This window comes from Chiloscyllium plagiosum, unplaced genomic scaffold, assembly GCF_037043375.1.
Source record: "Chiloscyllium plagiosum isolate Xiang-an unplaced genomic scaffold, Cpla_swu_hap1 HiC_scaffold_42, whole genome shotgun sequence".
NCBI lineage: Eukaryota > Metazoa > Chordata > Chondrichthyes > Orectolobiformes > Hemiscylliidae > Chiloscyllium > Chiloscyllium plagiosum.
In genome coordinates, this window is record NW_028270180.1 from 18,072,561 (window position 1) to 18,095,692 (window position 23,132).

Sequence of the window (23,132 nt, forward strand, 5' to 3'; positions counted from 1 at the left end):
AATGTGAAGCTAGAAGAATGGAAGGTGGGGTCATCTGGGTGGGATGCTCTTCAGAGCACTGGTGCAGACTCGAAGGGGCAAATGGCCTTATTCTGCACTGTGAACGCTAACCCCCTCTAAAAATATTCCACATCAGAAGGGTTGGCAAGACAGCTGATGTAGAAAATGGAAAAATATCATGCTTATTTTTGGATGGGCATGAATTCTAAATTTCCTTCATTCCAACTGCAGGATTATAAAGCTTTCGGCCCTGGCATCATCTTCCACACAGAGCAGGTGCCACGCAAAAGACCAACCTCTTCATACTTGCGGTCAGCCTCCTCTGCAATGTGCTTGGCTTCCTTAAGCTGGATCTCCTGCAGTTCCATCTTCTCCTCATCCTTCTGGGCCCTGTTCTCAATGACCTTCATGCCTCTGTACGAGAAAGGAGAGCAAAATAGCACAGATGAGCGCAGAACTACAATACATTCCCATTGTTGGTGCCATTGTGCAATGGTCAATCTTTCCTAACCCCCACCACCAATCTTTTCACCAATGCAACTTTGGAAGAGGCTTCCATTTCATTCTCAGGGAGTCTCATCATCTTGGCTTTGATGGGACATTGGGGAAAAAAAACAATTGTCTCTGGCCTGGCCTTTGCACAAGATGGGTCAGCAGACACCAATTCCACCCCAGTTAGTCAATCCAAACCATTATTACCAATGGTCTCAAACTTTCATTATTAACATTTCCCCTCCCATTGAGGGGGGAGTCAACACAACACTTCTTAATTTCCTCCTTTATACAGAGCATAAAAATTAAAATCAAAAAGAGATACTATTGTTGAGATGCTCACTGATTATTGTACGATGTTCAGCACCATTCACGGCTCCTCAGAAATCGTAGCAGTCCATGTTCAAATGGTTTAGAGGGATATGGGTCAAATTTCAGTAAACATGGCTAGTTTAGTTGGGAAACTTGGCCGGCATGGACAGGTTGGACCAAAGGGTCTGTTTCCGTACTGTATGACTCTATGACCATGACAAAGATCTGGACAATATCCAGGCTTAGGCTGACAAGTGGTAAGCAATATTCACACCACACCACACTCTGACCATCTCCAATAAGGGACAATCTAACCACTGCCTCTTGACATTCAATGGTGTTACCACCACTGAGTTCCCCAGTTACCAACACCCTGATGGTTACCATGGACCAGAAACTCAACTGGACTCATCACAAACTGCAAGAGCAGACCAGGAGCCAGGAATATTGCAATGAGTAACTCACCTTCTGACTCCCAAAAGCCTGTCCACCATCTACAAGGCACATGTCATGGAATAATCCCTACTTGCCTGGATGGGTGCAGCTCTGAGCACTCAAGAAGCCTGACACCATCAAGCACATAGCAGCCCACTTGATTGGTGGTGGAGGCAGTGATGTAGTGCCAATGCTCAGTAGTGGCAGTCAGTATAATCTACAAGATGCACTGCAGAACATAGAACATAAGACATTACAGCACAATACAGGCCCTTCAGTCCTCGATGTTTTGCCAACCTGTGAAACCAATCAGAAGCCCACCTAATCTACACTATTCTATTTTCATCCAAATGTCTATCCAATGACCATTTAAATGCCCTTAAAGTTGGCACGTCAACTACTGTTGCAGGCAGGCTGTTCCACAGTAGTAATTCACCCAAGATCTTTAGACAGCACCTTCCAAAGCCATAACCACTTCCGCCTTGAAGGACAAGGGCAGTTACATGGGAACACCACCACCTGCAAGTTCCCTTCCAAGCCACTCACTATCCTTGACTTAGAAATTTATCACAGTTCCTTCAGTCACTGGGTCGGAAACCTGGAATTCCCTCCCTAAGGGCATTGTGGGTCTACCTGCAGCACACAAATTGCAGGGATTCAAGGAAGCAGCTCACCACCACTTTCTCAATGGCAACCAGAAACGGGCAATAAATGTTAGCAACAACCATGTCCCAGGAGTGAATAAATAAAAGAGATGGTGATCAAAGCAGAGACTTCCCTCATACTAAGCCTTATGTTTACAATTTCAACCCGAGCAGGCAGCGTCCTACGGTGGGGTCCAGGGTAATATTCATAGAATGGCGGTCAGCACAGGTACTTGGGATAGAATGGCTCAAAGTAATTAACCCCTAGGGTGTAGCAATGATTAGAGAGGTTAACAGCACAGACAGAGTTGAGCACAAAAACAAATCTTCATCACTCATTTTTACTTCAGCAAGCAGAACCACTGGGGAAGAATTGAAGAAAATATACAACTGGTTTTCTAAAACAACCTTCAAAGCTAAGCCTGCTCTTTTGCCAACCATGGTAGCAGACTGGAAGGGATGAAAATGATTTTAAAAAGATAATTTCTAAAGACTTAGTCAATAATAATGCCACTTATAGTCATAGAGATGTACAGCATGGAAACAGACCCTTTGGTCCAACTCTTTGAGGTATTTTAGAACTTCTAAGCATTGCCTTTATAGGTCAATGTGCGCAATAAAATGGTGAGTAACATAATCCTCCAACATCCTTCCCTCTTTTCAACATTACCCTCATTCCTAACATGGCACTGATGCCAAAGCGGCCATCCTTGTTTCTCAAAGACTGGATGATATGATGATGTTAAAGAAATCCAGCTAGGTCTTCTCACTTGCTAACACAAGCAGGCAGAAGAGGATGGAGAGCAGAGCATCATAGAAATCAGTCAAGATACCCAATAACTGGTTGAGCACGTGATTACAACATACAAGTCCCTCCCCAGCGAAAACAAATTAACCTTCCACAAATGCTAACAAGAAAGAACCACCTCCAGGACATGTCCAGATTTCTGGCTTGGCCACATGCATCGCAGGGTGGACAGGTGCCACTCGATGCCCACCATTTCATCTCGGGCGACTCAGCAAAATCTATCCCCAGAGACTGCCAGAACCCAGCCAGGTGTGGAACCCCAACTTCAGGGCAGGGTGTAGGATTTGAAGTGTGTAATGTCAGTTCTCCTCAAAATATTCTCGCTTAAAAGAAAAAGTGGAGTTTGCTGGAGAACATTAACCACCAGAACTTGCTGGAGTCCAATCCTTGAGAAAGCTCTTGGGAAATTCCCTTTCCCTATGATGGAAGGTGCTATATAACTGGCGGCACGGTGGCACAGTGGTTAGCACTGCTGCCTCGCAGCGCCAGAGATCCGGGTTCAATTCCCGCCTCAGGCGACTGACTGTGTGGAGTTTGCACATTCTCCCCGTGTCTGCGTGGGTTTCCTCCGGGTGCTCCGGTTTCCTCCCACAGTCCAAAGATGTGCAGGTCAGGTGAATTGGCCGTGCTAAATTGCCCGTAGTGTTAGGTAAGGGGTAAATGTAGGGGTATGGTTGGGTTATGCTTCGGCGGGTCGGTGTGGACTTGTTGGGCCGAAGGGCCTGTTTCAACACTGTAAAGTAATCTAATCTAATCTAATCTAAAGTAATCTAATCTAATAACATTGTTGTGCTTTAATATCAATAAAGCTAATTAAATTTGTTCCCAAATGATTTTTAATCTAAGGAACTCTTAAAAGGGTCGTTACCATACGTTCATATTTAAAAGACTGCAGCTAGAGATTTGCACGTGTTGGCTTTGGGTGCTGTGGGTAGTGTCTCTGCCTCAGGACCAGAAGTCCTGGGTTCAAAACCAACTCGGCCAAACAGGTGGAGGATAAACATACAACTTCTTTGAAGATACATCAATGGTCAGCAGCAAAAACAGGAGAATCTCCTGGTCAGCTGGGAGATGGACCAAAATGGAAGGTTCTACCATCGTTGCCATAGTGCCGGGCAGTAATATGCATGTCAAAATGCACGTTGCCATGGGAACCTGGACTTGTTGAGGGAGGCTAGGTGGCTGAATGGGCAGTGAGACCCAGATTTAAGGTGGGTTACTGTTTGATCCCATCCTGACTGGCAGCTTGCCATGCTCCCTAAGGGTGGCACCCTGGTCAGACCCTGGTTCGAGAATGAGATTGGCACGAGAGCTCAGTGATCCAGAGATAAAGGTTACGCTGGCAAAACCGCCCTCCTCACCTTTCACTCTCATCTGCAGCCTTCTCAGCTTCCTCCAGCTTCTGCAGAGCGGTGGCCAGGCGTTCCTGGGCCCTGTCCAACTCCTCCTCAACCAGCTGGATGCGTCTGTTCAGAGAGGCGACGTCTGCTTCAGCCTGGGGCGGGGAGGGAGGGAGGGCAGGAAAACAAACATTCAATACACAGGGCAAACACCAGGTGGTGCATGTCCACCTCAGTGAGAAAGACAAAAAAAAACTATAGATGTTGGAATTCATAGTAGACAGGCAGGAATCTGGAAGAACACAGCAAGCCAGGCAGCATCAGGAGGTGGAGAAGTCAACGTTTCAGAAGGGTTACACCCAAAACATCGGCTTCCCCACCTCCTGATGCTGCCTAGCTTGCTGTGTTCTTCCAGCCTCCTGTCCACCTCAGTGAGTGAGCCAGGCACCTTCACCATTCATTGCGAAATTCCTTCTCTCTCGAAATTTTCAACCGGGATTGTCCTATGCATTTGGAATGGATAAATACAAGATTATTTTTAACCCAGCCCACATTAACCCCCTAATACCAGTGAGAAACAAATTTCCCCTTTTTCTTTTTAACTCTCTTAAGCTACTTAAATAGAGGAGCTGTCCAAGAAAACAATTTGATTTGTAACTTAATTATCCAAAAACAACCTTCAACAAATTTACTATTCAGGAGCCATGCAAGGAGTCCCAGAACATAACGCAAACTTAAGGCTGATCAAATTCAGCAACATTCTGATCCATCATTTCTAGTGTACACTTGCTAAAGTCATCTGGCTTTAAAGGGGGTCATTTCAGCAAGGCCAGCATGTCCCATTGTGTTTCAGAGAAAATTTCAGGAGTAATGAGATCTGGGCTGCATAAACCAAAAGGGTTCAGTCACAGGAAAGACAATTCATAGGAAGCAAATTCCAATGATTAAATCTCTCAATCTTAAATCTTGTACAGGGGCATTGACAGCACAGACACCAGGCATAAACCTTTGGTCTGAATGCCCTTGTTGAACCATCACACAAGACTATATGATTCAAGAGCAGAAGTAGACCATTCAGCCCACCTAGTCTGCTCCACAGTTCAATGAGATCATGACTGATCTGATAATTCTCATCTCCACTTTCCTGCCTTTTCCCCATAACCATCGATTCCCTTTCTGATTATGGCGGAACCATGGCTCAGTGGTTAGCAGTACTGCCTCACAGCACCAGGGACCCGGGTTCAATTCCCGCCTCGGGCAACTGTCTGTGTTGAGTTTGCACATTCTCCCAGTGTCTGCATGAGTTTCCTCCCACAATCCAAAGATGTGCAGGTCAGGTGAATTGGCCGTGCTAAATTTTCCATAGTGTTAGACGCATTAGTTAGGGGTAAGTATAGGGTAGGGATCTGGGTGGATTACTCTTCAGAGGATCGGTGTGGACTTGTTAGGCAAAAGGGCCTGTTTCCATGCTGTAGGGAATCTATTTAAAAGGCATCTGGATGGGTATATGAATAGGAAGGGTTTGGAGGGATATGGACTGGGTGCTGGCAGGTGGGGCTAGATTGGGTTGGAATATCTGGTCGGCATGGACGAGTTGGACCGAAGGGTCTGTTTCCGTGCTGTATGACTCCAATCTAATCTATCTCAGCCTTTAGATATTCTTAACGACCCAGCCGTCTGCAGTAAAGAATTTTACAGTTATTATCCTCAGAAAGATTCCTCATCTATCTTGAACATGCAACCCTTTGAACCACCCTATCTCATCTCACCCCCAGCAAGACTTTGTTTTATTTTACTCCCTTGACCATATACCTAGTTTCCCCCACAGTGCATTGACTAGTTGAGGTGAAGATAATCAATGTGGTAGCAAATGCCATGCTCTCATCACTACCTGGGTAAAAAAGGGTTTCTTTTCAATTTAATAGAGACTATGACACATTTACCCCCTGTATTTTTTGGGAGTTGGGTGGGGGAGCATTGAACACCCTCCCATTTGTTCACTGAAGAACAAACAGGAGTTAAACATCAATTCTCAGCCACTCAGGGAGCTATCTGCCTGAGTGCACTCCAATGGCAATCCTACCACACATTTGAAATCAGTCTTTTCTTTTTTAACAAAAAAAAACCCAAGAAGGAATTTTTTACTCTTTCAGGTCAACAATGCATGTGCTGGGGCAGGAGAGAAGTCTTCTGCAAGTGGTGCCCCACAACATACAAGTGCCCACCCAGCAAAATGAAGGGAGGTCCAAAAGACCCAGCATCAAGTCCCATCTGCCTCAGGATTTGGAGATGCCGGTGTTGGACTGAGGTGGACAATGTTAAAAATGACACAACACCAAGTTATAGTCTGACAGGTTTATTTGGAAGTACTAGCTTTCAGAGCACTGCTCCTTCATCAGGTGGTTGTCAACTGATAAGGAGCAGCGCTCTGAAAGCTAGTGCTTCCAAATAAACCTGTTGGACTATAACCTGGTGTTGTGTCATTTTTAACCATCTGCCTCAGAGATGTATCATAAGTTCCTCCCTCCCAGCACCTCAAGTATGTATGAAACAATATTTACACAAGCAAGAAATGCCTTTGGTTTGTTTTGTGGACAGAGTTAAACTCTGATGTTTGATTTTTTTTTTCCTATGCTACCCTTTAGTGGCTACGTATGTGCACAAAGATATTTTTATGAATAAGCACATTAGGATATTTTTACAAATAAGAACATTTTTGAAATTAAAAAAAGATGCATTAAAATAACAACAATAGGTACAGACTTCAGTGATTTTGCACTGATTTCTGGTCAGAGAATTCAGATTTGAGATTAGATTCCCTACAGTGTGGAAACAGGCCCTTCGGCCCAACAAGTCCACACTGGCCCTCCGAAGAGTAACCCATCCCTCTCTGACTAATGCAGCTAACACTTTGGGCAATTTAGCATGGCCAATTCACCCTGACCTGCACATCTTTGGACTGTGGGAGGAAACCGGAGCACCCGGAGGAAACCCACGCAGACACGGGGAGAATGTGCAAACTCCACACAGACAGCCACCCGAGGCTGGAATCGAACCTGGGTCCCTGGTGCTGTGAGGCAGCAGTGCTAACCACTGAGCCTCCCACGGTTTCCTACAACTGGACAGCCATTAAATTTATCTCACCCGCCAAAACCATTTTTCCCTCCTTGGTTTTTAGGTTTTTGATTTTTACAGCCCCGGGTGGTAAACGTTTGTTAAAATCACTCTGATGCAGTGATTGAGTTTTTTTTAAAAACGTGAGTGCACGCATGCACACAAATTTCTTCTTAGGCAGTGTATCCCCTTAGTATCCCTGAGCACTCAACCTTGTCTCCTCCATCATCCTCCCCAAACCAGTGGACAATGTGCCCCTCCTTGCCGGAGTCACCACCCCTCAGTTTTCCAGATTGTCCGGAGATTAAGGATTAGCCTCTCAGGCACCGATGTGAGGAAGCCAGGAGGAAAAAGAAATCAACCGGACACAAAGAAAACAATGATTGGAAATGGTCGAAGAACATTAGTAGCTCACAGAGTTATCAAAGGAGTCAAGAATGGTCACATGGGGCTGGATAGTGGGATCGGAGATTGTGTTCAAAGTTATAATCTCATTTCAACCATTGCATTTGTATAGCACCGTCAGAGCAAAATACATCAAGGTGCTTCACAAGTGCTTAATGGGAAGATTCTTGACTAATTTGGGGGGGGGGGGGAGAGAAGTGGATTAAACGTTATCAGAGATAGACTCAAAACTGGAGTTAAGGCCATAGTTAGATCTGCCATAATCTTGTTCAATGGTGCAGCAGGCTTGAGGGGCCGAATGGCCCATTATTCATATTTAGCTATGTACATCGGGTAGCAAGTCATACAGCTTTGGCAGATGACTGAGAACCCAGTCAGAAAGAGAAGTCCCAAAGGGTCACATTTGGGAGAGGAAAGCAAGGTGGAGGGGCACGGGGAAGAAATTCCAGAGTTTGGGACCAACTGAAGGCACGCCATTGAGTTGCAGTGATTAACAACAACAAAAAAAAAATTCAGAAAAGCTCACCGGGGCCAGGACTGGAGGAGCACAGAGATGAGAGGGACATGGGAAAGGAGAGGTCATGAGAGAAATCTTGAAAACAAGGGTGGGAATTTTAAAATCGAGGTGGTGCCAGAACACAACTGACTTAAGTCGAAAGAAAAAGAGAGCAGGGAATGGTAAGTGCGGGCAGAGTTAGAGACGACCTCAAATCAATGAGGTTGAGGGGAGGTCACCACAAGGGCAGTGACAAACACAGCAAGGGGTTTGGCGAAAGATAGGACATGAGACAGAAAGGCTGGACTAGTCAGTCGCTCCATTTTCTGCTCCATCTGAATTCATTTAAACCCCGTGGAGCCTTTGATCTTCTGGAAACAGCAATACATTAGATTCCCTACAGTATGGAAACAGGCCCTTCGGCCCAACAAGTCCACACTGACCCTCCAAACAGGAACCCACCCCGACCCATTCCCTTTATTGACCCCTGGCTAACATACCTAACACTATGGACAATTTAGCATGGCCAAGTCATTTTTGGATTGTGGGAGGAAACCCACGCAGACACGGGGAGAATGTGCAAACTCCACACAGATAGACAGTCACCAGAGGTGAGAATCGAACCCGGGTCCCTGTGCTGTGAGGCAGCACTGCCAACCACTGAGCCACTGTGCCTGACATAATTTCATGACAACTGGCTGGAGAAGTTTCCCCCCACCACTCCCATTTGCTGCCTCTGATTTTTTCCCCCCCTGAGGCTGATGGTTTAGTGTCATCCTTCCAGCTTGTTGCATCAGGAATGTGGAAACACATCCCCGGCACTCCCTGATGACAGCAATGCTGTCAGTTGCGAAATGTGCCAAGTTAAGTGACATTGTTAGAGTCAGTTCACACCCATCTCATTTTAGTCAGCCCTTGGTTGGGAAAGCTGACCCGACAATTGGGCCATTCAGCCCCTCAGACTTACTGCATCATTCAGTGCAATCATGGCTGACCGGGGTGGGGGGGGTTCGATCCACACTTGGTGAAATGCTGCCTTGATGTCAAGGGGCAATCACTCTCACCTCCTTTCTAGAATTCAGTGGAACATCCATATCATTTAGCTCAGGCCTAATCAGTGATAATTTAGCAATAGGCATAACTTCCTTGTCTTTGTATTCTAAGCCCTTATTTGTTAAGGCACTGGATCTCAGGGTTTTTTTTCCAAAAAAAAGTTCTTACCTTATCCCACCACCTTCAAAAGGATGGCCGAGCTAATCGGCCATTAAATTACAAAAGACACTGATCCTTCAAGGGTAAACACAAACAAACGTCAGCTTAATTTGGAAAGCTAGTCTCTTATCGGTTTAAAAAGAGTGACGATAAAAAGATCGATCCTTTCATTGTTCCTGCACAACCCAGAAAACCTTCATCTGAGGTGCATTTAGATCCCAATATGACAGTCTACTCCACAGGTGAGTCAAACAAAGTTACTCACACCACACCCTTTTCTCAAAAGCTTATTGTTACAAGAGGCTAAAGGTTAGTCTGGCTTCTGGTAGCTTTTATGATAGTCAGCTTCTCCCCACAGAGCAAAGTGCCAGCAGAGAACTCATTGACCATAAATGGCCTTTAAAACAGCACCACGCTTCAGCTAGAGAAACAAGCGGGGACCAGAACTCAGTGCCAACAATCTTTCAAGACTCCCACTTTAAAAGGCCAAGCTGTTTCATAAATGCAACTTGAATCAATCTCTCAGTGGCCGCTGTTAGTTATTTTAACGTACTGTGGAGTAACAGCATTCAAAAGGTATCTGGGAGAAACCACAGACAAAGCAGCTCACCTACAAATATTAACCAACATGCTTTGTTCAGATGTTTTTAATCAACATGCTCTGAGTTGTTATGGTACATCTCTGGAGTGGATAGTATTTGATCCCAGGTCTCCTGGTTCAGGGGTAGGGACACTACAACTTACATTACAACAGCCTTATGGTTTGGTCTATTCTCCCTCCAAGACGACTCAACTCCTTCTGATCATCGTTACAATAAGCTTTTGTTTCCAATCTGCTTAAGCGTGACGTTCCTGGATCTGCACAACAACCAAGGTCTGAAATTGGGGGAATCTGCTCTGTAGACCATCTCCATGCCAGTAGGTCATTTGCCCAGAGGGCAGGTGCAGTATTGTGGTGAGAGAAAAGGAGCCGGTCAAATTACGAGATTAAAAAAAAGAAAATGCTGTAGAGGTCAGAATCCAAAAATAAAAACAAAAATCACTGGAGAAACTTAGAAGGTCTGGCAACATCTGTGGGAGGAGAGGTGCCGGAAGACTGGCAAGATTGGCAAACGTGATGCCACTGTTTAAGAAGGGCGGTAAAGACAAGCCAGGGAACTATAGACCGGTGAGCATGACCTCGGTGGTGGGCAAGTTGTTGGAGGGATTCCTGAGGGACAGGATGTACATGTACTTGGAAAGGCAAGGACTGATTCGGAATAGTCAACGTGGCTTTGTGCGTGGGAAATCATGTCTCACAAACTTGACTGAGTTTTTTTGAAGAAGTAACAAAGAAGATTGATGAGGGCAGAGCAGTAGATGTGATCTATATGGACTTCAGTAAGGCTTTCCACAAGGTTCCTCATGGGAGACTGATTAGCAAGGTTAGATCTCATGGGATACAGGGAGAACTAGCCATTTGGATAAAGAACTGGCTCAAAGGTAGAAGACAGAGGGTGGTGGTGGAGGGTTGTTTTTCAGACTGGAGGCCTGCGACCAGTGGAGTGCCACAAGGATCGGTGCTAGGCCCTCTACTTTTTGTCATTTACATAAATGATTTGAATGCGAGCATAAGAGGTACAATTAGTAAGTTTGCAGATGACACCAAAATTGGAGGTGTCGTGGACAATGAAGAGGGTTACCTCAGATTACAACAGGATCTGGACCAGATGGGCCAATGGGCTGAGAAGTGGCAGATGGAGTTTAATTCAGATAAATGTGAGGTGCTGCATTTTGGGAAAGCAAATCTTAGCAGGACGTATACACTTAATGGTAAGGTCCTGGGGAGTGTTGCTGAACAAAGAGACTTGGAGTGCAGGTGAAGAAGGCGTTTGTAATGCTTTCCTTTATTGGTCAGAGTATTGAGTATAGGAGTTGGGAGGTCATATTGCGGCTGTACAGGGCATTGGTTAGGCCACTGTTGGAATATTGCGTGCAATTCTGGTCTCCTTCCTATCGGAAAGAGGTTGTGAAACTTGAAAGGGTTCAGAAAAGATTTACAAGGATGTTGCCAGGGTTGGAGGATTTGAGCTGTAGGGAGAGGCTGAACAGGCTGGGGCTGTTTTCCCTGGAGCGGAGGCTGAGGGGTGACCTTATAGAGGTTTACAAAATTATGAGGTTGCATGGATAGGATAAATAGACAAAGTCCTTTCCCTGGGATCGGGGAGTCCAGAACTAGAGGGCATAGGTTTAGGGTGAGAAGGGAAAGATATAAAAGAGATCTAAGGGGCAACTTATTCACGCAGAGGGTGGTACGCGTATGGAATGAGCTGCCAGAGGTAGTGTTGGAGGCTGGTACAATTGCGACATTTAAGAGGCATTTGGATGGGTGTATGAATAGGAAGGGTTTGGAGGGATATGGGCCGAGTGCTGGCAGGTGGGACTAGATTGGGTTGGGATATCTGGTTGGCATGGACGGGTTGGACAGAAGGGTCTGTTTCCCTGCTGTACATCTCTATGACTCTATGAGAGAAAGCAGACATAAAATTCTGAGCCCAGAACGACTTCTGATGATGATAAGAGAGAAACAGAGTTAATATTTTGAATTGAACACAATTGACCGTCACTACATCATGAAGAGAAGACATCCTGGACTCAAAATGTTCACTCTGTTCTCTCTCCACACAAGCTGCCAAACCTGCAGAGTTTCTCCATCACTTTGTTCTTAATTTCGACCTAACCCCATTCTCATGGATATGGTCTGTAGTGTAGTGAGAGTAATCACAGAACATATGTAGGGATTGTGCCAAATTTCATAGAATCCTAGAATCCCTACACAGTGTGGAAAAAGGCCCTTCAGCCCAAGTGCACACTGACCCTCCCAGACTAACCCACCCAGACCCATTCCCCAACCCTATTCCTCTACATTTACCCCAGACTAATGCACCTAACCTACACATCCCTGAAAATCTATAGCCAATTTAGCATGGCCAATCCACCTAAGCTGTACATCTTTGGATTGTGGGAGGAAACAGGAGCACCCAGAGGAAGACACAGGGAGCATGTGCAAACTCCACACAGACAGTTGCCCGAAGCCAGAATTTCAAGGGATAGCCAAAGCAGAGAAGAACCTCCCTCATCTAAACTAGACATTCAACAGTCCAAGAGGTTGCTAATGGTACAGCAGTTAACACTGTTCCTTGCACTTTACTTGAATTTACAGCATGGCGAAGATTACATGCCTCTCCAGGGACAAAATAAAAACCATACTGTGGCTGTGTAAGGAATTCCTCAGCCACTGGGCGCTAGCAGTTGAGGGGGAAGATAGCGGCAAGATAGCAGAGAGGCTCCTCTGTAGTCTCCACTGTCATACTGGTCTTCCCTTTGGGACATTGGCACAATTGTAGTATCCCCAGACACATTTCCAAACATTTCTTTTCCAGATAAAGCAAATGAAATTGCACAGCTATGAATCTCCAGTGTGTTTCAAAATCCTTGCTGAAATTCTACCTGCTCCAAGGGGTTTTGTTGTTTGGCCTTTTCAATCTAACTCTACACTGGGGGCGAACACACAGACTGAGGCAGACAGGGTTTCCAGGGATATTTGCATCTGTATGCACTCAGGGGTAAAAAGAAAATCAGAGCTCCAGGTCATTTGTCAGCTCCTGACCTGAACAACTGGAGGACAAGGGGCCTTTCACCAAACGCTTTGAAAATCAAGGGCCTTCTTCCAACCAGCTTCCACAGGCCAACACCCCCTCCCACCCCAGCCACTCTCAAATGGCAGCAGTGGAAAATATGATCCATTTTCCAGAACTTGGGAGCTTTCTGTCCATGAAGGCAGACACTAGCAACAGCATTTTTCACTACCCTCAACATGCCAGCTGAGCTGACTGAGCGAGAGATTATTCCAGGACCAGGATCTCAAACCAGGTTAACGAGGCAGCTGTGACCTCACACTCCTTTAGCCTCAGAGACCTGGACAGCCTACAGCAAGCCCTTCGAAGCACTGTCGAGGGTGTGGTGCTGGAAAAGCACAGCACACCAGGCAGCATCCGAGGAGCAGGAGAATCAACATTCTGGGCACAAGCCCTTCATCAGGAATTCTCCTCAAAGTCATGGTGCAGCAAAAATCAGGGATGACTTCTGCAAGATTCCTCTGATCCAGGGGCAAGAAAGGAATCCCATCAGCAACATCCTATCCCAAACTACCTTGCCCAACATCGAGGCATTATTCACTCACAACCAGCTCCAAGGGGCAGGATATGCTGTCCACGTGCCTCATGCAACAATGTAAAATATCCCATTCCACTCAGAATTCCACTTGGAAGTGACTCCCAGAGGGATACTGGAAGTACTTCAGGGATTTCTGTCAGAAAGGTCCCAAAGGGGTCAGACTACCTTCCCCGTGGTAAGTGACCAACATGGAGATGATCCATTTGGGAAAGTCTTGAATGCTTGGGAGACACCTGCTGGGAACATCCAAAAGGGAGAATGGGAGGTATGCAGGTCAGTGCCCTTACAACCTGTCCCGCAAAGCAATGCCTGCCATTGGCAGAGTCTGCTAATCCATGTTGGACTTATCAACCATCCCAGGACCCAGGAGTGAAATCAGGGAATCCTTGATCCCCAGCAACTGCCTGAGGGGGAAGGAGATGCCTTAGATAGGCCCCTTGTTCAGATAAACCAGGAGGCTTTGAACAGACAGCCCTGGGTTGAGCTGATTAAGGCCTGTGGCTGCCTCTCCTTTGTTCTGCCCAACAGCGAAAGAACTACACAGCCAGCCGCAAGGAGATTAAGCTGAAGCCAACCTTTCAAATACAGCACAGACCACATCAGAGGGGAAAGCACAGAGACTTCTTACAGCCGATTTATCAGAAATCTAGGACTCATCACTCTAGATTCACCTCCCAGTCATTCACCACCCAAATCCACCCGAAACAAGACCATAACTAAATGTACACCTCGATTTGATTTAACCTTTGGATGAACTCATTATAGTGACTAAACCACACTCCATAAACCAGTTTCCTGAATTAAGTGTAATCTTCAAAACCTAGGAAGCCAGCTCCAATCTCAAAGGAAAACTAAAAAGTACAAGGCATGGGGAGTGGGGGAGCTTCAATTAAATTCCGATCTGTAATTAGGGAGAGAAAGCTCTTTTGAAAAAATAGCTTGCATTTCCAGACGGACTCAGCCACATTTTAGACAGTACACACGTTGGTGCTTTAATCTGAAGTAGCGTCTCCCCTACAAACCTCACCCGAGTAAATCCCCAGTCACGTTAGGAAACAGGTAGGTCTGGTCCTGGGAAATAGGCCAGCTTCCTGCCCGTCGCTCGCTTTGCTGGCTCGAGATGAAGCAGGGAGCTCCTTCCCACCTCCTGCCTGAGGGTTACACTGTGGCAGCCCAGGGTAACATTGTTGCCCGCTGAGGGTTACACTGTTGCAGCCCAAGGTTACACAGTTACCATCGCCTGGATCCCAATGCCCACAATTCCCCCCCCCCTCAATTGTATTCGCTCTCACTTGCTCACGGCACTGTCGCTCCTCGTCCACTTCCCTCTGCAGCCTCTCTGCTTTTTCTTCCGCCACATCTGCCTGGTCCTGTAAGCTTTTAATCTTCCTCCTGACTGCATCCACCGACATCGCACTGGCCATCCTAATCTCCTTTACTTTCCCTCCCCCCGCTGCACCAACACCTTTCACTTCTCCTCCCACTTCTATTGAAAAAAAGGTGGAGGGGAAAGATTTTGGTTTTGAAAAATCAAAAGGAACCGGGGGGAAAAGATCCCTTTTTAAAAAAAATCTCCACTCTCCCGGTTTCAAATGCACTTAGCACCGGAAGTAGCCTAGTTTTTAACCCTCTCCTCCCCACCAGGAAGCTGGGGGGAGGGGGGAATGTTGGAATTTTTTTAAAATGCAAATAGGTGTCTTCAGTTCAAATTCTCAGCTTTCCGGGTGGTTGCATTTGTAAATCAATATTTTTGGTGCAGTTTCTTTTTTTAAAAAATATTTGGTCGCAGACGCCACACCTCAAAAGTGACATTCTGATCGATTTCACATTCCAAGGTGTTTCACACCAGGAACGCGCCACCTACAGGATTAGAGGATTTGGAATTTGATCAAATTCAAACACCACAAGGACACTCTAATAAACCCGGCTGAAGATCTTAAACGTGTGTTTACTGGAGAACAGGTCTCTAAAATCCTGTAAGTGTAATGATGCATCACCTAAGTGCTGAATTCAATATTTCATAAACGAACCCTGCACCACTCAAGTCATTTACTTAAAATTGAAAAGGCATGAAATTTCAGGCACAGGGCATTTCCGGGCTTTTGATATCAATCAAGTACTCCTGTGGAAATGTCGGCAGCGAAATCTCACAAAACCAGTGTAATAATCACAAGGAAATCTGTTATTTTTCCATTCTTCAGCAGAGATGGATGTCCGCCTTATTTGTAAGAAATAATGTTATAATCTGAAACTCGCTAATTGCATTGGGGGCTACTTATACCAAATGGACTGTAGTGGTTGAAGAAGGCAGATTTGTGCCGCCTTCTCTAAGGCAACTAATAATAGTCAATAAGTATTGACCCAGTCAGCGATACTCATGTCCGATGAATCAATTAAAAAAAATCTCACTGGCCACTCGGGTGTTTCTTTTCTTCCTGGTGGTGGAAATTGAATAAAGATTCGTGCACCTTGTCTCTTTCACTGTCTCAAACCTACACACACAGAACATGGGTGCGGGGGAAAATTGAGCACTACCGCAGATAGGCGGTAGTGTGGGGGAATGAAACAGAACAAACAAATTAAAAATTCACCTCAAACCTGCAGTTTGGAGCCAATGTAGACTGCTGCGGCAGCAGTAATGCCACAGGATTGGCACCCCACTCTCCACTCTAATCTCCAGCACCTCACTTTCACATAGAATCCAGCGACTCCAGCTAAAATTCTGGAGGCAGGTTTTAAATCCCAGCACACCAGCTGGTAGAATTTAAGTTCAATTCGTAAATCTGGGAAATAAAGCTAATCTTATTGGGGGAGAAAGTGAGGACTGCAGATGCTGGAGATCAGAGCTGAAAATGTGTTGCTGGAAAAGCGCAGCAGGTCAGGCAGCATCCAAGGAGCAGGAGAATCGACGTTTCGGGCATAAGCCCTTCTTCAGGATTCCTGAAGAAGGGCTTATGCCCGAAACGTCGATTCTCCTGCTCCTTGGATGCTGCCTGACCTGCTAATCTTATTGGGGCTCTAGTGTTATACTGGAAATGTCCCTACTCTCGCTGAGGAAAACTGGGTTCAAGGATCATCTGCTCCATTGATGTATAATAGCATAATAATGAACAGGTTGATTTGGAAGTATCCATAAAGCATTGTCTCTAGTAGTAGCCACATAATTATTAATTGTCACAAATCCCTTTCAGGAAGGATAGCTGCCACTTGTGGGTATATGAATAGGATGGGTTTAGAGGGATATGGGCCAAGTGCTGGCAAATGGGACTAGATTAGGTCAGGATATCTGGTTGGCGTAGGCAAGTTAGACTGAAGGGTCTGTTTCCATGCTGTACATCTCTATGACTCTATGACTTGGTCTGGTTTACCACAGAACCATAACAATGTGGCTGGCTCTTAAACTGACTTTTCAGCTAGTCACTTCATAGGCAATTAGGATGGGCAACAAATGTTGGCATTGCCAGCAACACCCACATCCCAATAAAATCATGCTATGGAAATGGAGGTATGTCAGTGATTTACCATCACATCCTATGTATGGATATAATTTAATAAACTCTGCAATAAGGGCAGTTTAATGTAGACTGGGGGAGTCAATGCTTCCTGTGCGACAGTTCATTTCATTTTTCAATAATGAATAGTTAGAGTCTGCAATGCACTGCCTTGAAGTGTTCAAATGAGGCATTCAAGAGAGCATTGGAAGATTATTTAAGTAAAAACAATGCACGGAGTTAAGCGGAAAGGGCAGGATTTTGTACTAAGCTAAAATGCTGAGGAAGTCAGTGTAGGCATGATGGGCCAAATGGCCTCCTTCTGCACTATAGCAATTCTGTGATTCATAAACTCAACAAAATTTAGCACAGACTAATGTTTGGTTGGTAATCTGGTTTAGATTGGCTACTGCACGAAATGCGCACAGTCCTGAGTGTCAGCTCACTCTCCAACACAAAATCTAGACCAGCATTTTCATTGTTGCTCAGAGTGAGTACTACATTATTAGAAGTACTGTTTCAAATGGGACGTTAAACCCAGCCTGTTCTCGAGTGGACATAAAAGATTCCATTGCCCCATTCGGAAGAACAGCCCTGTAGCATTCTCCTGGCCAATATCGATCCCTTAAACATCACAAAAACAGATTATCTGATCATTATTACATTGCTGGATGTGGGGGCTTGTTGTGTGTAAATTGTCTGCCATAGTTCCCAATTGCAACAATGACAAAGTTTCAGAAGGGTCACTCGAAATGTAAACTCTGTTTTCTCTCTCCACAGATGCTGCCAGACATGCTGAGTTTCTCCAGCTATTCCTGATTTTTTTTCCCCGTGTTTCAGAAGTGCTTCTCAAATGGAAGGCCCTGTGGTTGTGAACAGTGATTTGGGAAACAGATTCTTTCTTTCAGAGTACGAGAATTACTTTTCATGGGGTCTGTGCCCACATCGTGCTGAGAGTTGGCATTGAGTGCCCACCATGTCAGGCATCCTACATCCACAGCACTGGTAGCTGGCACCTTGACAAGCACAAACATTCACAAAAATCTGCATAAATGTACTGTACAGTGTTGAGGTACAATGAGAGTCAGCGTTCCCAGCCCTGTTATATTATTAAGTGGGTTTAGAAGAGATTTGCCAGGATGTTGCTGGGTATGGAAGGTTTGAGTTACAAAGGAAATGTAGGAGGTTAAGGGGTGTCCTTATAGAGATTTTTAAAATCATGAAGGGTATAGATCGGGTTAATGATAGGTATCTCTTCCCTAGATTGAAGAATTCCAAGAGTACACTTTTAAGGTGAAAGGAGAGTGATTTAAAAAAGACACAAGGGGCATTTTTTTTTTAACAGAGGGTGGTTCACATATGGAATGAACTTCCTGAGGAAGTAGTGGATGCAGGTAAAGTTACAACATTTAAAAGGTATTTGGATAAGTCCATGAATAAGAAGGGTTTGGAGGAATATGGGCCAGGGGCAGGTAGGTAAGACTAGCTTAGTTTGGGATCAAGTTCGGCATGGACTGGTTGGACTGAAGGGTCTGTTTCCGTGCTGTATGATCCTATGATTAGTGGGAATGGGTTTGGTTGGGTATGGGATGATTTCGGCTGGGTTAGGGAGAGGGAGGAGGGTAGGTGGTGTGAGGAGTTGTAGTGAGGGTGGAATCAGCCAGGACGGTCACTCCTGGTTATGTTCATGTTCACTCATCTCACTTAAAGCTTTCTGCAATACTGGTTATGGTTAACACTGGAATAGGGTGCACTGGTTTCTGACCAGTGCTTGGTAACAGCTGGTATGAGCTGCCCAAGAAAAGCTGACCCACTGGATCAGAGCCCTGATGCTCAGTTATTTTTCCACAGCCACAGGAGGAGGGAATAATCAAAGGACAATGACTCTCTCTCTGTTTTGGGGCCCCTGGGATCAGACTGTGCTGTTCAGTCCAACAACCCTTGGGATCAGATCAGACTATGCTGTCTCTGCCCAGGGGCTCATGGGATCAAACTGAACTCTCTGTGTTGGAACCGTTGAGATCAAACTATGTGGTATCATGCCTAAGCACCATGGATCAGATTGTACTCATTCAGTGTACTGGCCATGCGATCGGACTGTGCTCACTTGGTCCAATAATTTCTGAGGTAAGGTCGGATTCTGCACTCTCTGCACGGTAGCCTCTAACATTAGACTGAGCTTTATCCGTCCTATAGCTCTGGGGTGTACATTGTGCTTTCTCTCTCTCTCTCTCTCTCTCTCTGAATATATCCCCTGGAAATACACCTTTCTCTCTCTCTCTCTCTCTCTCTCTCTGTCCTATAGCACCTGTGGGAATACACCATGTGTTCTCTCTCTCTCTCTTTCTTTGAATACATACCCAGGAATACACCTTTCTTTCTCTCTCTCTTTCTCTCTCTCTGTCCTATAGCCCCTGGGAAAACACCAAGCTCCCTTTCTCTCTCTCTCTCCTATAGCCCCTGGGAATACACCATGCTCTCTCTCTCTCTCTTTCTCTCTTTCTCTCTCTCTGTGCTGTAGCCCCTGGGATCAGATTGTGCTCTGTCTGTCCAGGAGCAATTGAGATCAGACTGTTTTCTCCCCTAGGAGTCCCTGCTCCCTGACAATCAGAATTCCACGACTAACACTGAATGTTGAGCTAATCCAACCCATTAAACTGATTCCACTAACTTCCGTACGACTCAGTGAGTCACTACCATACAACACAGGAAGGCCTGGGATCGGTAAGTGGTCTGGGTGTAAGGCAGTATTCTCAGTCCAGCCGGATCGTGAAGGGAGAGGTCAGCCACTGTTCGAAGTCCCAATTGGTACCTATGAACGTCTTCACCTGTCCTGGATCAGTGCACATTGGCACACGCTTGCTCAGGATTAGAGGGGTCTTGGCTACCAGGTGCCAAGGTGTTCTTGCCCATCGCTACCCACTGTCAGGATTCAAACATGAGAAATTAGACTGAAGGTTTGAGTCCACTAACCCAGCGGGGAGTTAAATCGAACACTAGAGAAGTCAGCACCATCAGTGAAAGTACACCAAGGAAAAACATCATTCTTTTCACCTCTTAGTTTGATAACTGTATCGTTGAATAACTGTCATAATCCAGAAGCTGTTAGCAACAAACTATCTTCCGTAGATATTCACCAAAAAAACCCCCCAACTTATTTGAGGGAATCTTCCCCCTAGCTCAGACAGTCTCAGGGCTTGAACACATTGGACAGTAGGGGGTCATAGAACTCCCCTTTCTTTTTTTGAATGATAGCAATTTGAAAATATAATTGGGGGAATGTTCCAGAAGTGACAATCACACAGAGCTGGAAAAGATCCTGTAAACTCTTAACAAACAAAAAAACAGGGGATTGATTTGAAATAGACCGGACTGGGGAGGCAGCCCGTCCTGGAGGTAGATAAAGTAACCGGAGTCTGGGATGTTGTTACCCGTTCTATGGGACATAACAATAAAGTGTAAATAGCTCAGAACTGGGAGCGGGATTTACACGTGGCGCTTGTTAATACAGCTCCCAGGGGTGATGGAACTTGGCAAAGTTAATACTGTGGTTATCTGAAGCAGCCGGGGTTATTGGCTCTCCAAAATGCCAGGGATATAAATGCTATTCGGAATACTCCGCATACTTTTCCTTTTAAGGAATATCCTTTACGGAACGCATTACAAATAGATTGGGGTGGGAGTGGATTTTGGGTTCCTGTCAATTGGATCCGCTGGTTGTAGGGCGCTTCAAAAGAGTCTTTAGTGGGAGCGTTTGATGGGATCTCTCAGTCAGATTTTTTTGCTCCTGATCGTTTGCACTGAGATTGAGTTACGAGTGGATTTCCCTTTTTATTAAACAGCCTTGTTTGACAAGGGGACAAATACGTGCCTCTCCCCCAGGGACAGCTCCCTTAAGCCAGTGCATATCCATGCCATATAAAGCACTGAGCTATAAATACACCCAGATACCTACTCAGGACATACACACCACCTAATCCTGACTTAAACCTACAAGGGATATTATTAATGTCGTCTTGGCATCCAGCTGCCTGCCGAAGCATTTGGGGAGAGGAATTGAGTGAAACAGAATATAAATGGATCACAAGAATCAGTGAGGGGTGGGGGTGCTTTTGAAACTTGTCATGCAAGATGAGGAAGATAGGAAATAAAGAGAGGGGGGGGAAAAAAAGTGTATTTTCCACAGGTTGAAAAGCTGTGCCTGATACTCACATCTGTGGCTTTCTTTTCAGCCAGTTCCAACTTCTCCTGTGCATCTTTCAGAGCTTCGGAATATTTGTCAAGTTCATCCTCAGTCCCCTTCAGTTTCTTCTGTAAGGCCACCAGCTCATCCTCCAGCTGCAGTTTGCACGGTGTTTTTGTTGTTTTTTTTGTTGTGTGTGTGGTAGCAGCAGCAGCAGCAGCGAGATGACAGACAGCACAGGGACACAGAGAAGAGACAGAGGCGACGTAGTCGGTGGGAAGTGGAGCCATGCGTGTGTGTGTGTGAGAGAGAGAGAGACAGAAACAGAGAGAGGAGAGAGAAAAAAAAAGCAGAAAGAGGTTACAAGAGTCGTTCATTCACCTCGCACCAATACCTTAGTGGCATTCTCCTCCGCCAGCAGCTGCCGCTCTTCCGCCTTGTTGAAATCTTCTATAAACTTATCCCTCTCATCCTCCACGGTTCGCAATTTCTTCTCTAGTTGCAAAGCATCATCCTCAAACTACACAGACAATTCATCAGAGAGCCATCAAACAAAGCCGTGGTCCAAATTAGCCCCATCCTCCCCACAACAAATTAACATTGATGCAAATCTGGATAGAATCGGACAAGAGCATGCTTTTTCTACAAATCCGTAAGGTTTTTAAAAAAAAGACTCGCATTTTAATCATCTGCGCGTTAAGTTTGCACATTTTACGGTCTACAAAGCTGCATTTTAACTATCTACACATTAATTTAGCACATTTTACAGTCGACAATGCTGCATTTTAACTACACGTTAACTTAGCACATTTTACAGTCTACAATGCTGCATTTTAACCATTTAAGCGTTAACTTTTGCACATTTCAGGCTACAGTTTATCTGCGGGTTAACTTGCACATTTTACAGTCGACATTGCTGCAGGTTAACCATCGACGCGCTTTTCTTTTTGCATACTTTACAGCCTTCTTAATCCCTTGTTTATAAACATCTGGGGATTGGGCTCCAGATACTGGAGTTGCCCCCTTTAGGGTAGGTTTTCAGTTCCACACTGTAAGGTCAGGGCTGGGATTTGAACCCTCCGCGCAGTCGCTAACCTGCTTGCTCCTGTCCTCCGCTGCCTTCTTGTCCGCTTCGGCTTGTTCAGCTCGGTCCAAGGCATTCTCCTTGTCCAGTTTTAACATCTGCATCTTTTTCTTAATGGCGTCCATGGCTGCTGGCGGTGGTGAGCTTTGTTTAGAAAGGCACTAAAATATACTTGTAAATAATATTGGAAAAAGAGGGAGAGGGTGTGCAGGAAGCCTGGAGGGAGAGAGAGAGAGAGAGACGGAGCTGATTCAGGAGCTGAGCTGAACTGCACAGGATCCTACCCCCAGCCTCAGAAATATGTCCTTCTCAGGGGCAGATTGAATTCCTTAAGACATTTAATACTTTTTTGGAAGCGGTCAAAGCTTGCCCCTATCCTATGGCCAATCTTCTTCCTGCATCAGCCTGTTGATTCGTTGCTGGGGGACATTTGACTGGTACCATCACCGTATATGGGGAGTTGCTGTAGACACCCTCTTCCCGTCAGCACTATTTCCAGTCCTCCCGCCTTGAAAAACACCAGCTTTCCGAAGTCGGCCGCTCCGTTCCAGAGTCGCCACATCAGCTGGACCTGATTCCTCAGTGTTGGGGGGGGGGGGGGGGGGGAGGGGGGAAATCCTGACCGACCAACTCTCCGGCCCGCGACCACCCCGACCCCATTCTCCACTAACACCCCCCCGACCTCAATCTCACTAAATCTCCCCCCGCCCCACACCCCAGTCTTGTTACTCCTCCCCTCACTTTAGACACCAATGTGTCTAACCCCCACCATCCAAGACCCCAACCTCACTAGTCCCTCCACACACCAATCTCACTGACCATCCTTCCGCTCACTGCCCAATCTCATCAGTGCCACCAACCCCCCCCCCCGCCAAATCCCAATCTCACTCGTCCCCTCCCT

At 45.8% G+C, this 23,132-nt stretch overlaps 1 protein-coding gene across 10 annotated transcripts in view; it reads right to left on the reverse strand.

Moving 5' to 3' along the window:
* The window catches only part of LOC122542622 (tropomyosin alpha-1 chain), a 42,533-nt gene extending 20,014 nt beyond the window's left edge, over positions 1-22,519 (reverse strand). For 2 of the 10 annotated variants that reach the window (XM_087982049.1, XM_087982048.1), the window contains exons 1-3: positions 14,766-14,912; positions 4,053-4,186; positions 297-414 (exon numbers count right to left, since the gene is read on the reverse strand). In XM_087982049.1, the coding sequence (XP_087838175.1) occupies positions 297-414; positions 4,053-4,186; positions 14,766-14,897 (384 nt within the window). In that variant the 5' untranslated portion in view covers positions 14,898-14,912. Of the gene's footprint in view, positions 1-296; positions 415-4,052; positions 4,187-14,765; positions 14,913-21,176; positions 21,303-21,541; positions 21,668-22,242 lie in introns of those variants that run through there. The other 8 variants (XM_087982050.1, XM_087982051.1, XM_087982047.1 and 5 more) reach the window with 8 other exon arrangements.
* Positions 22,520-23,132: the final 613 nt, after the last annotated feature.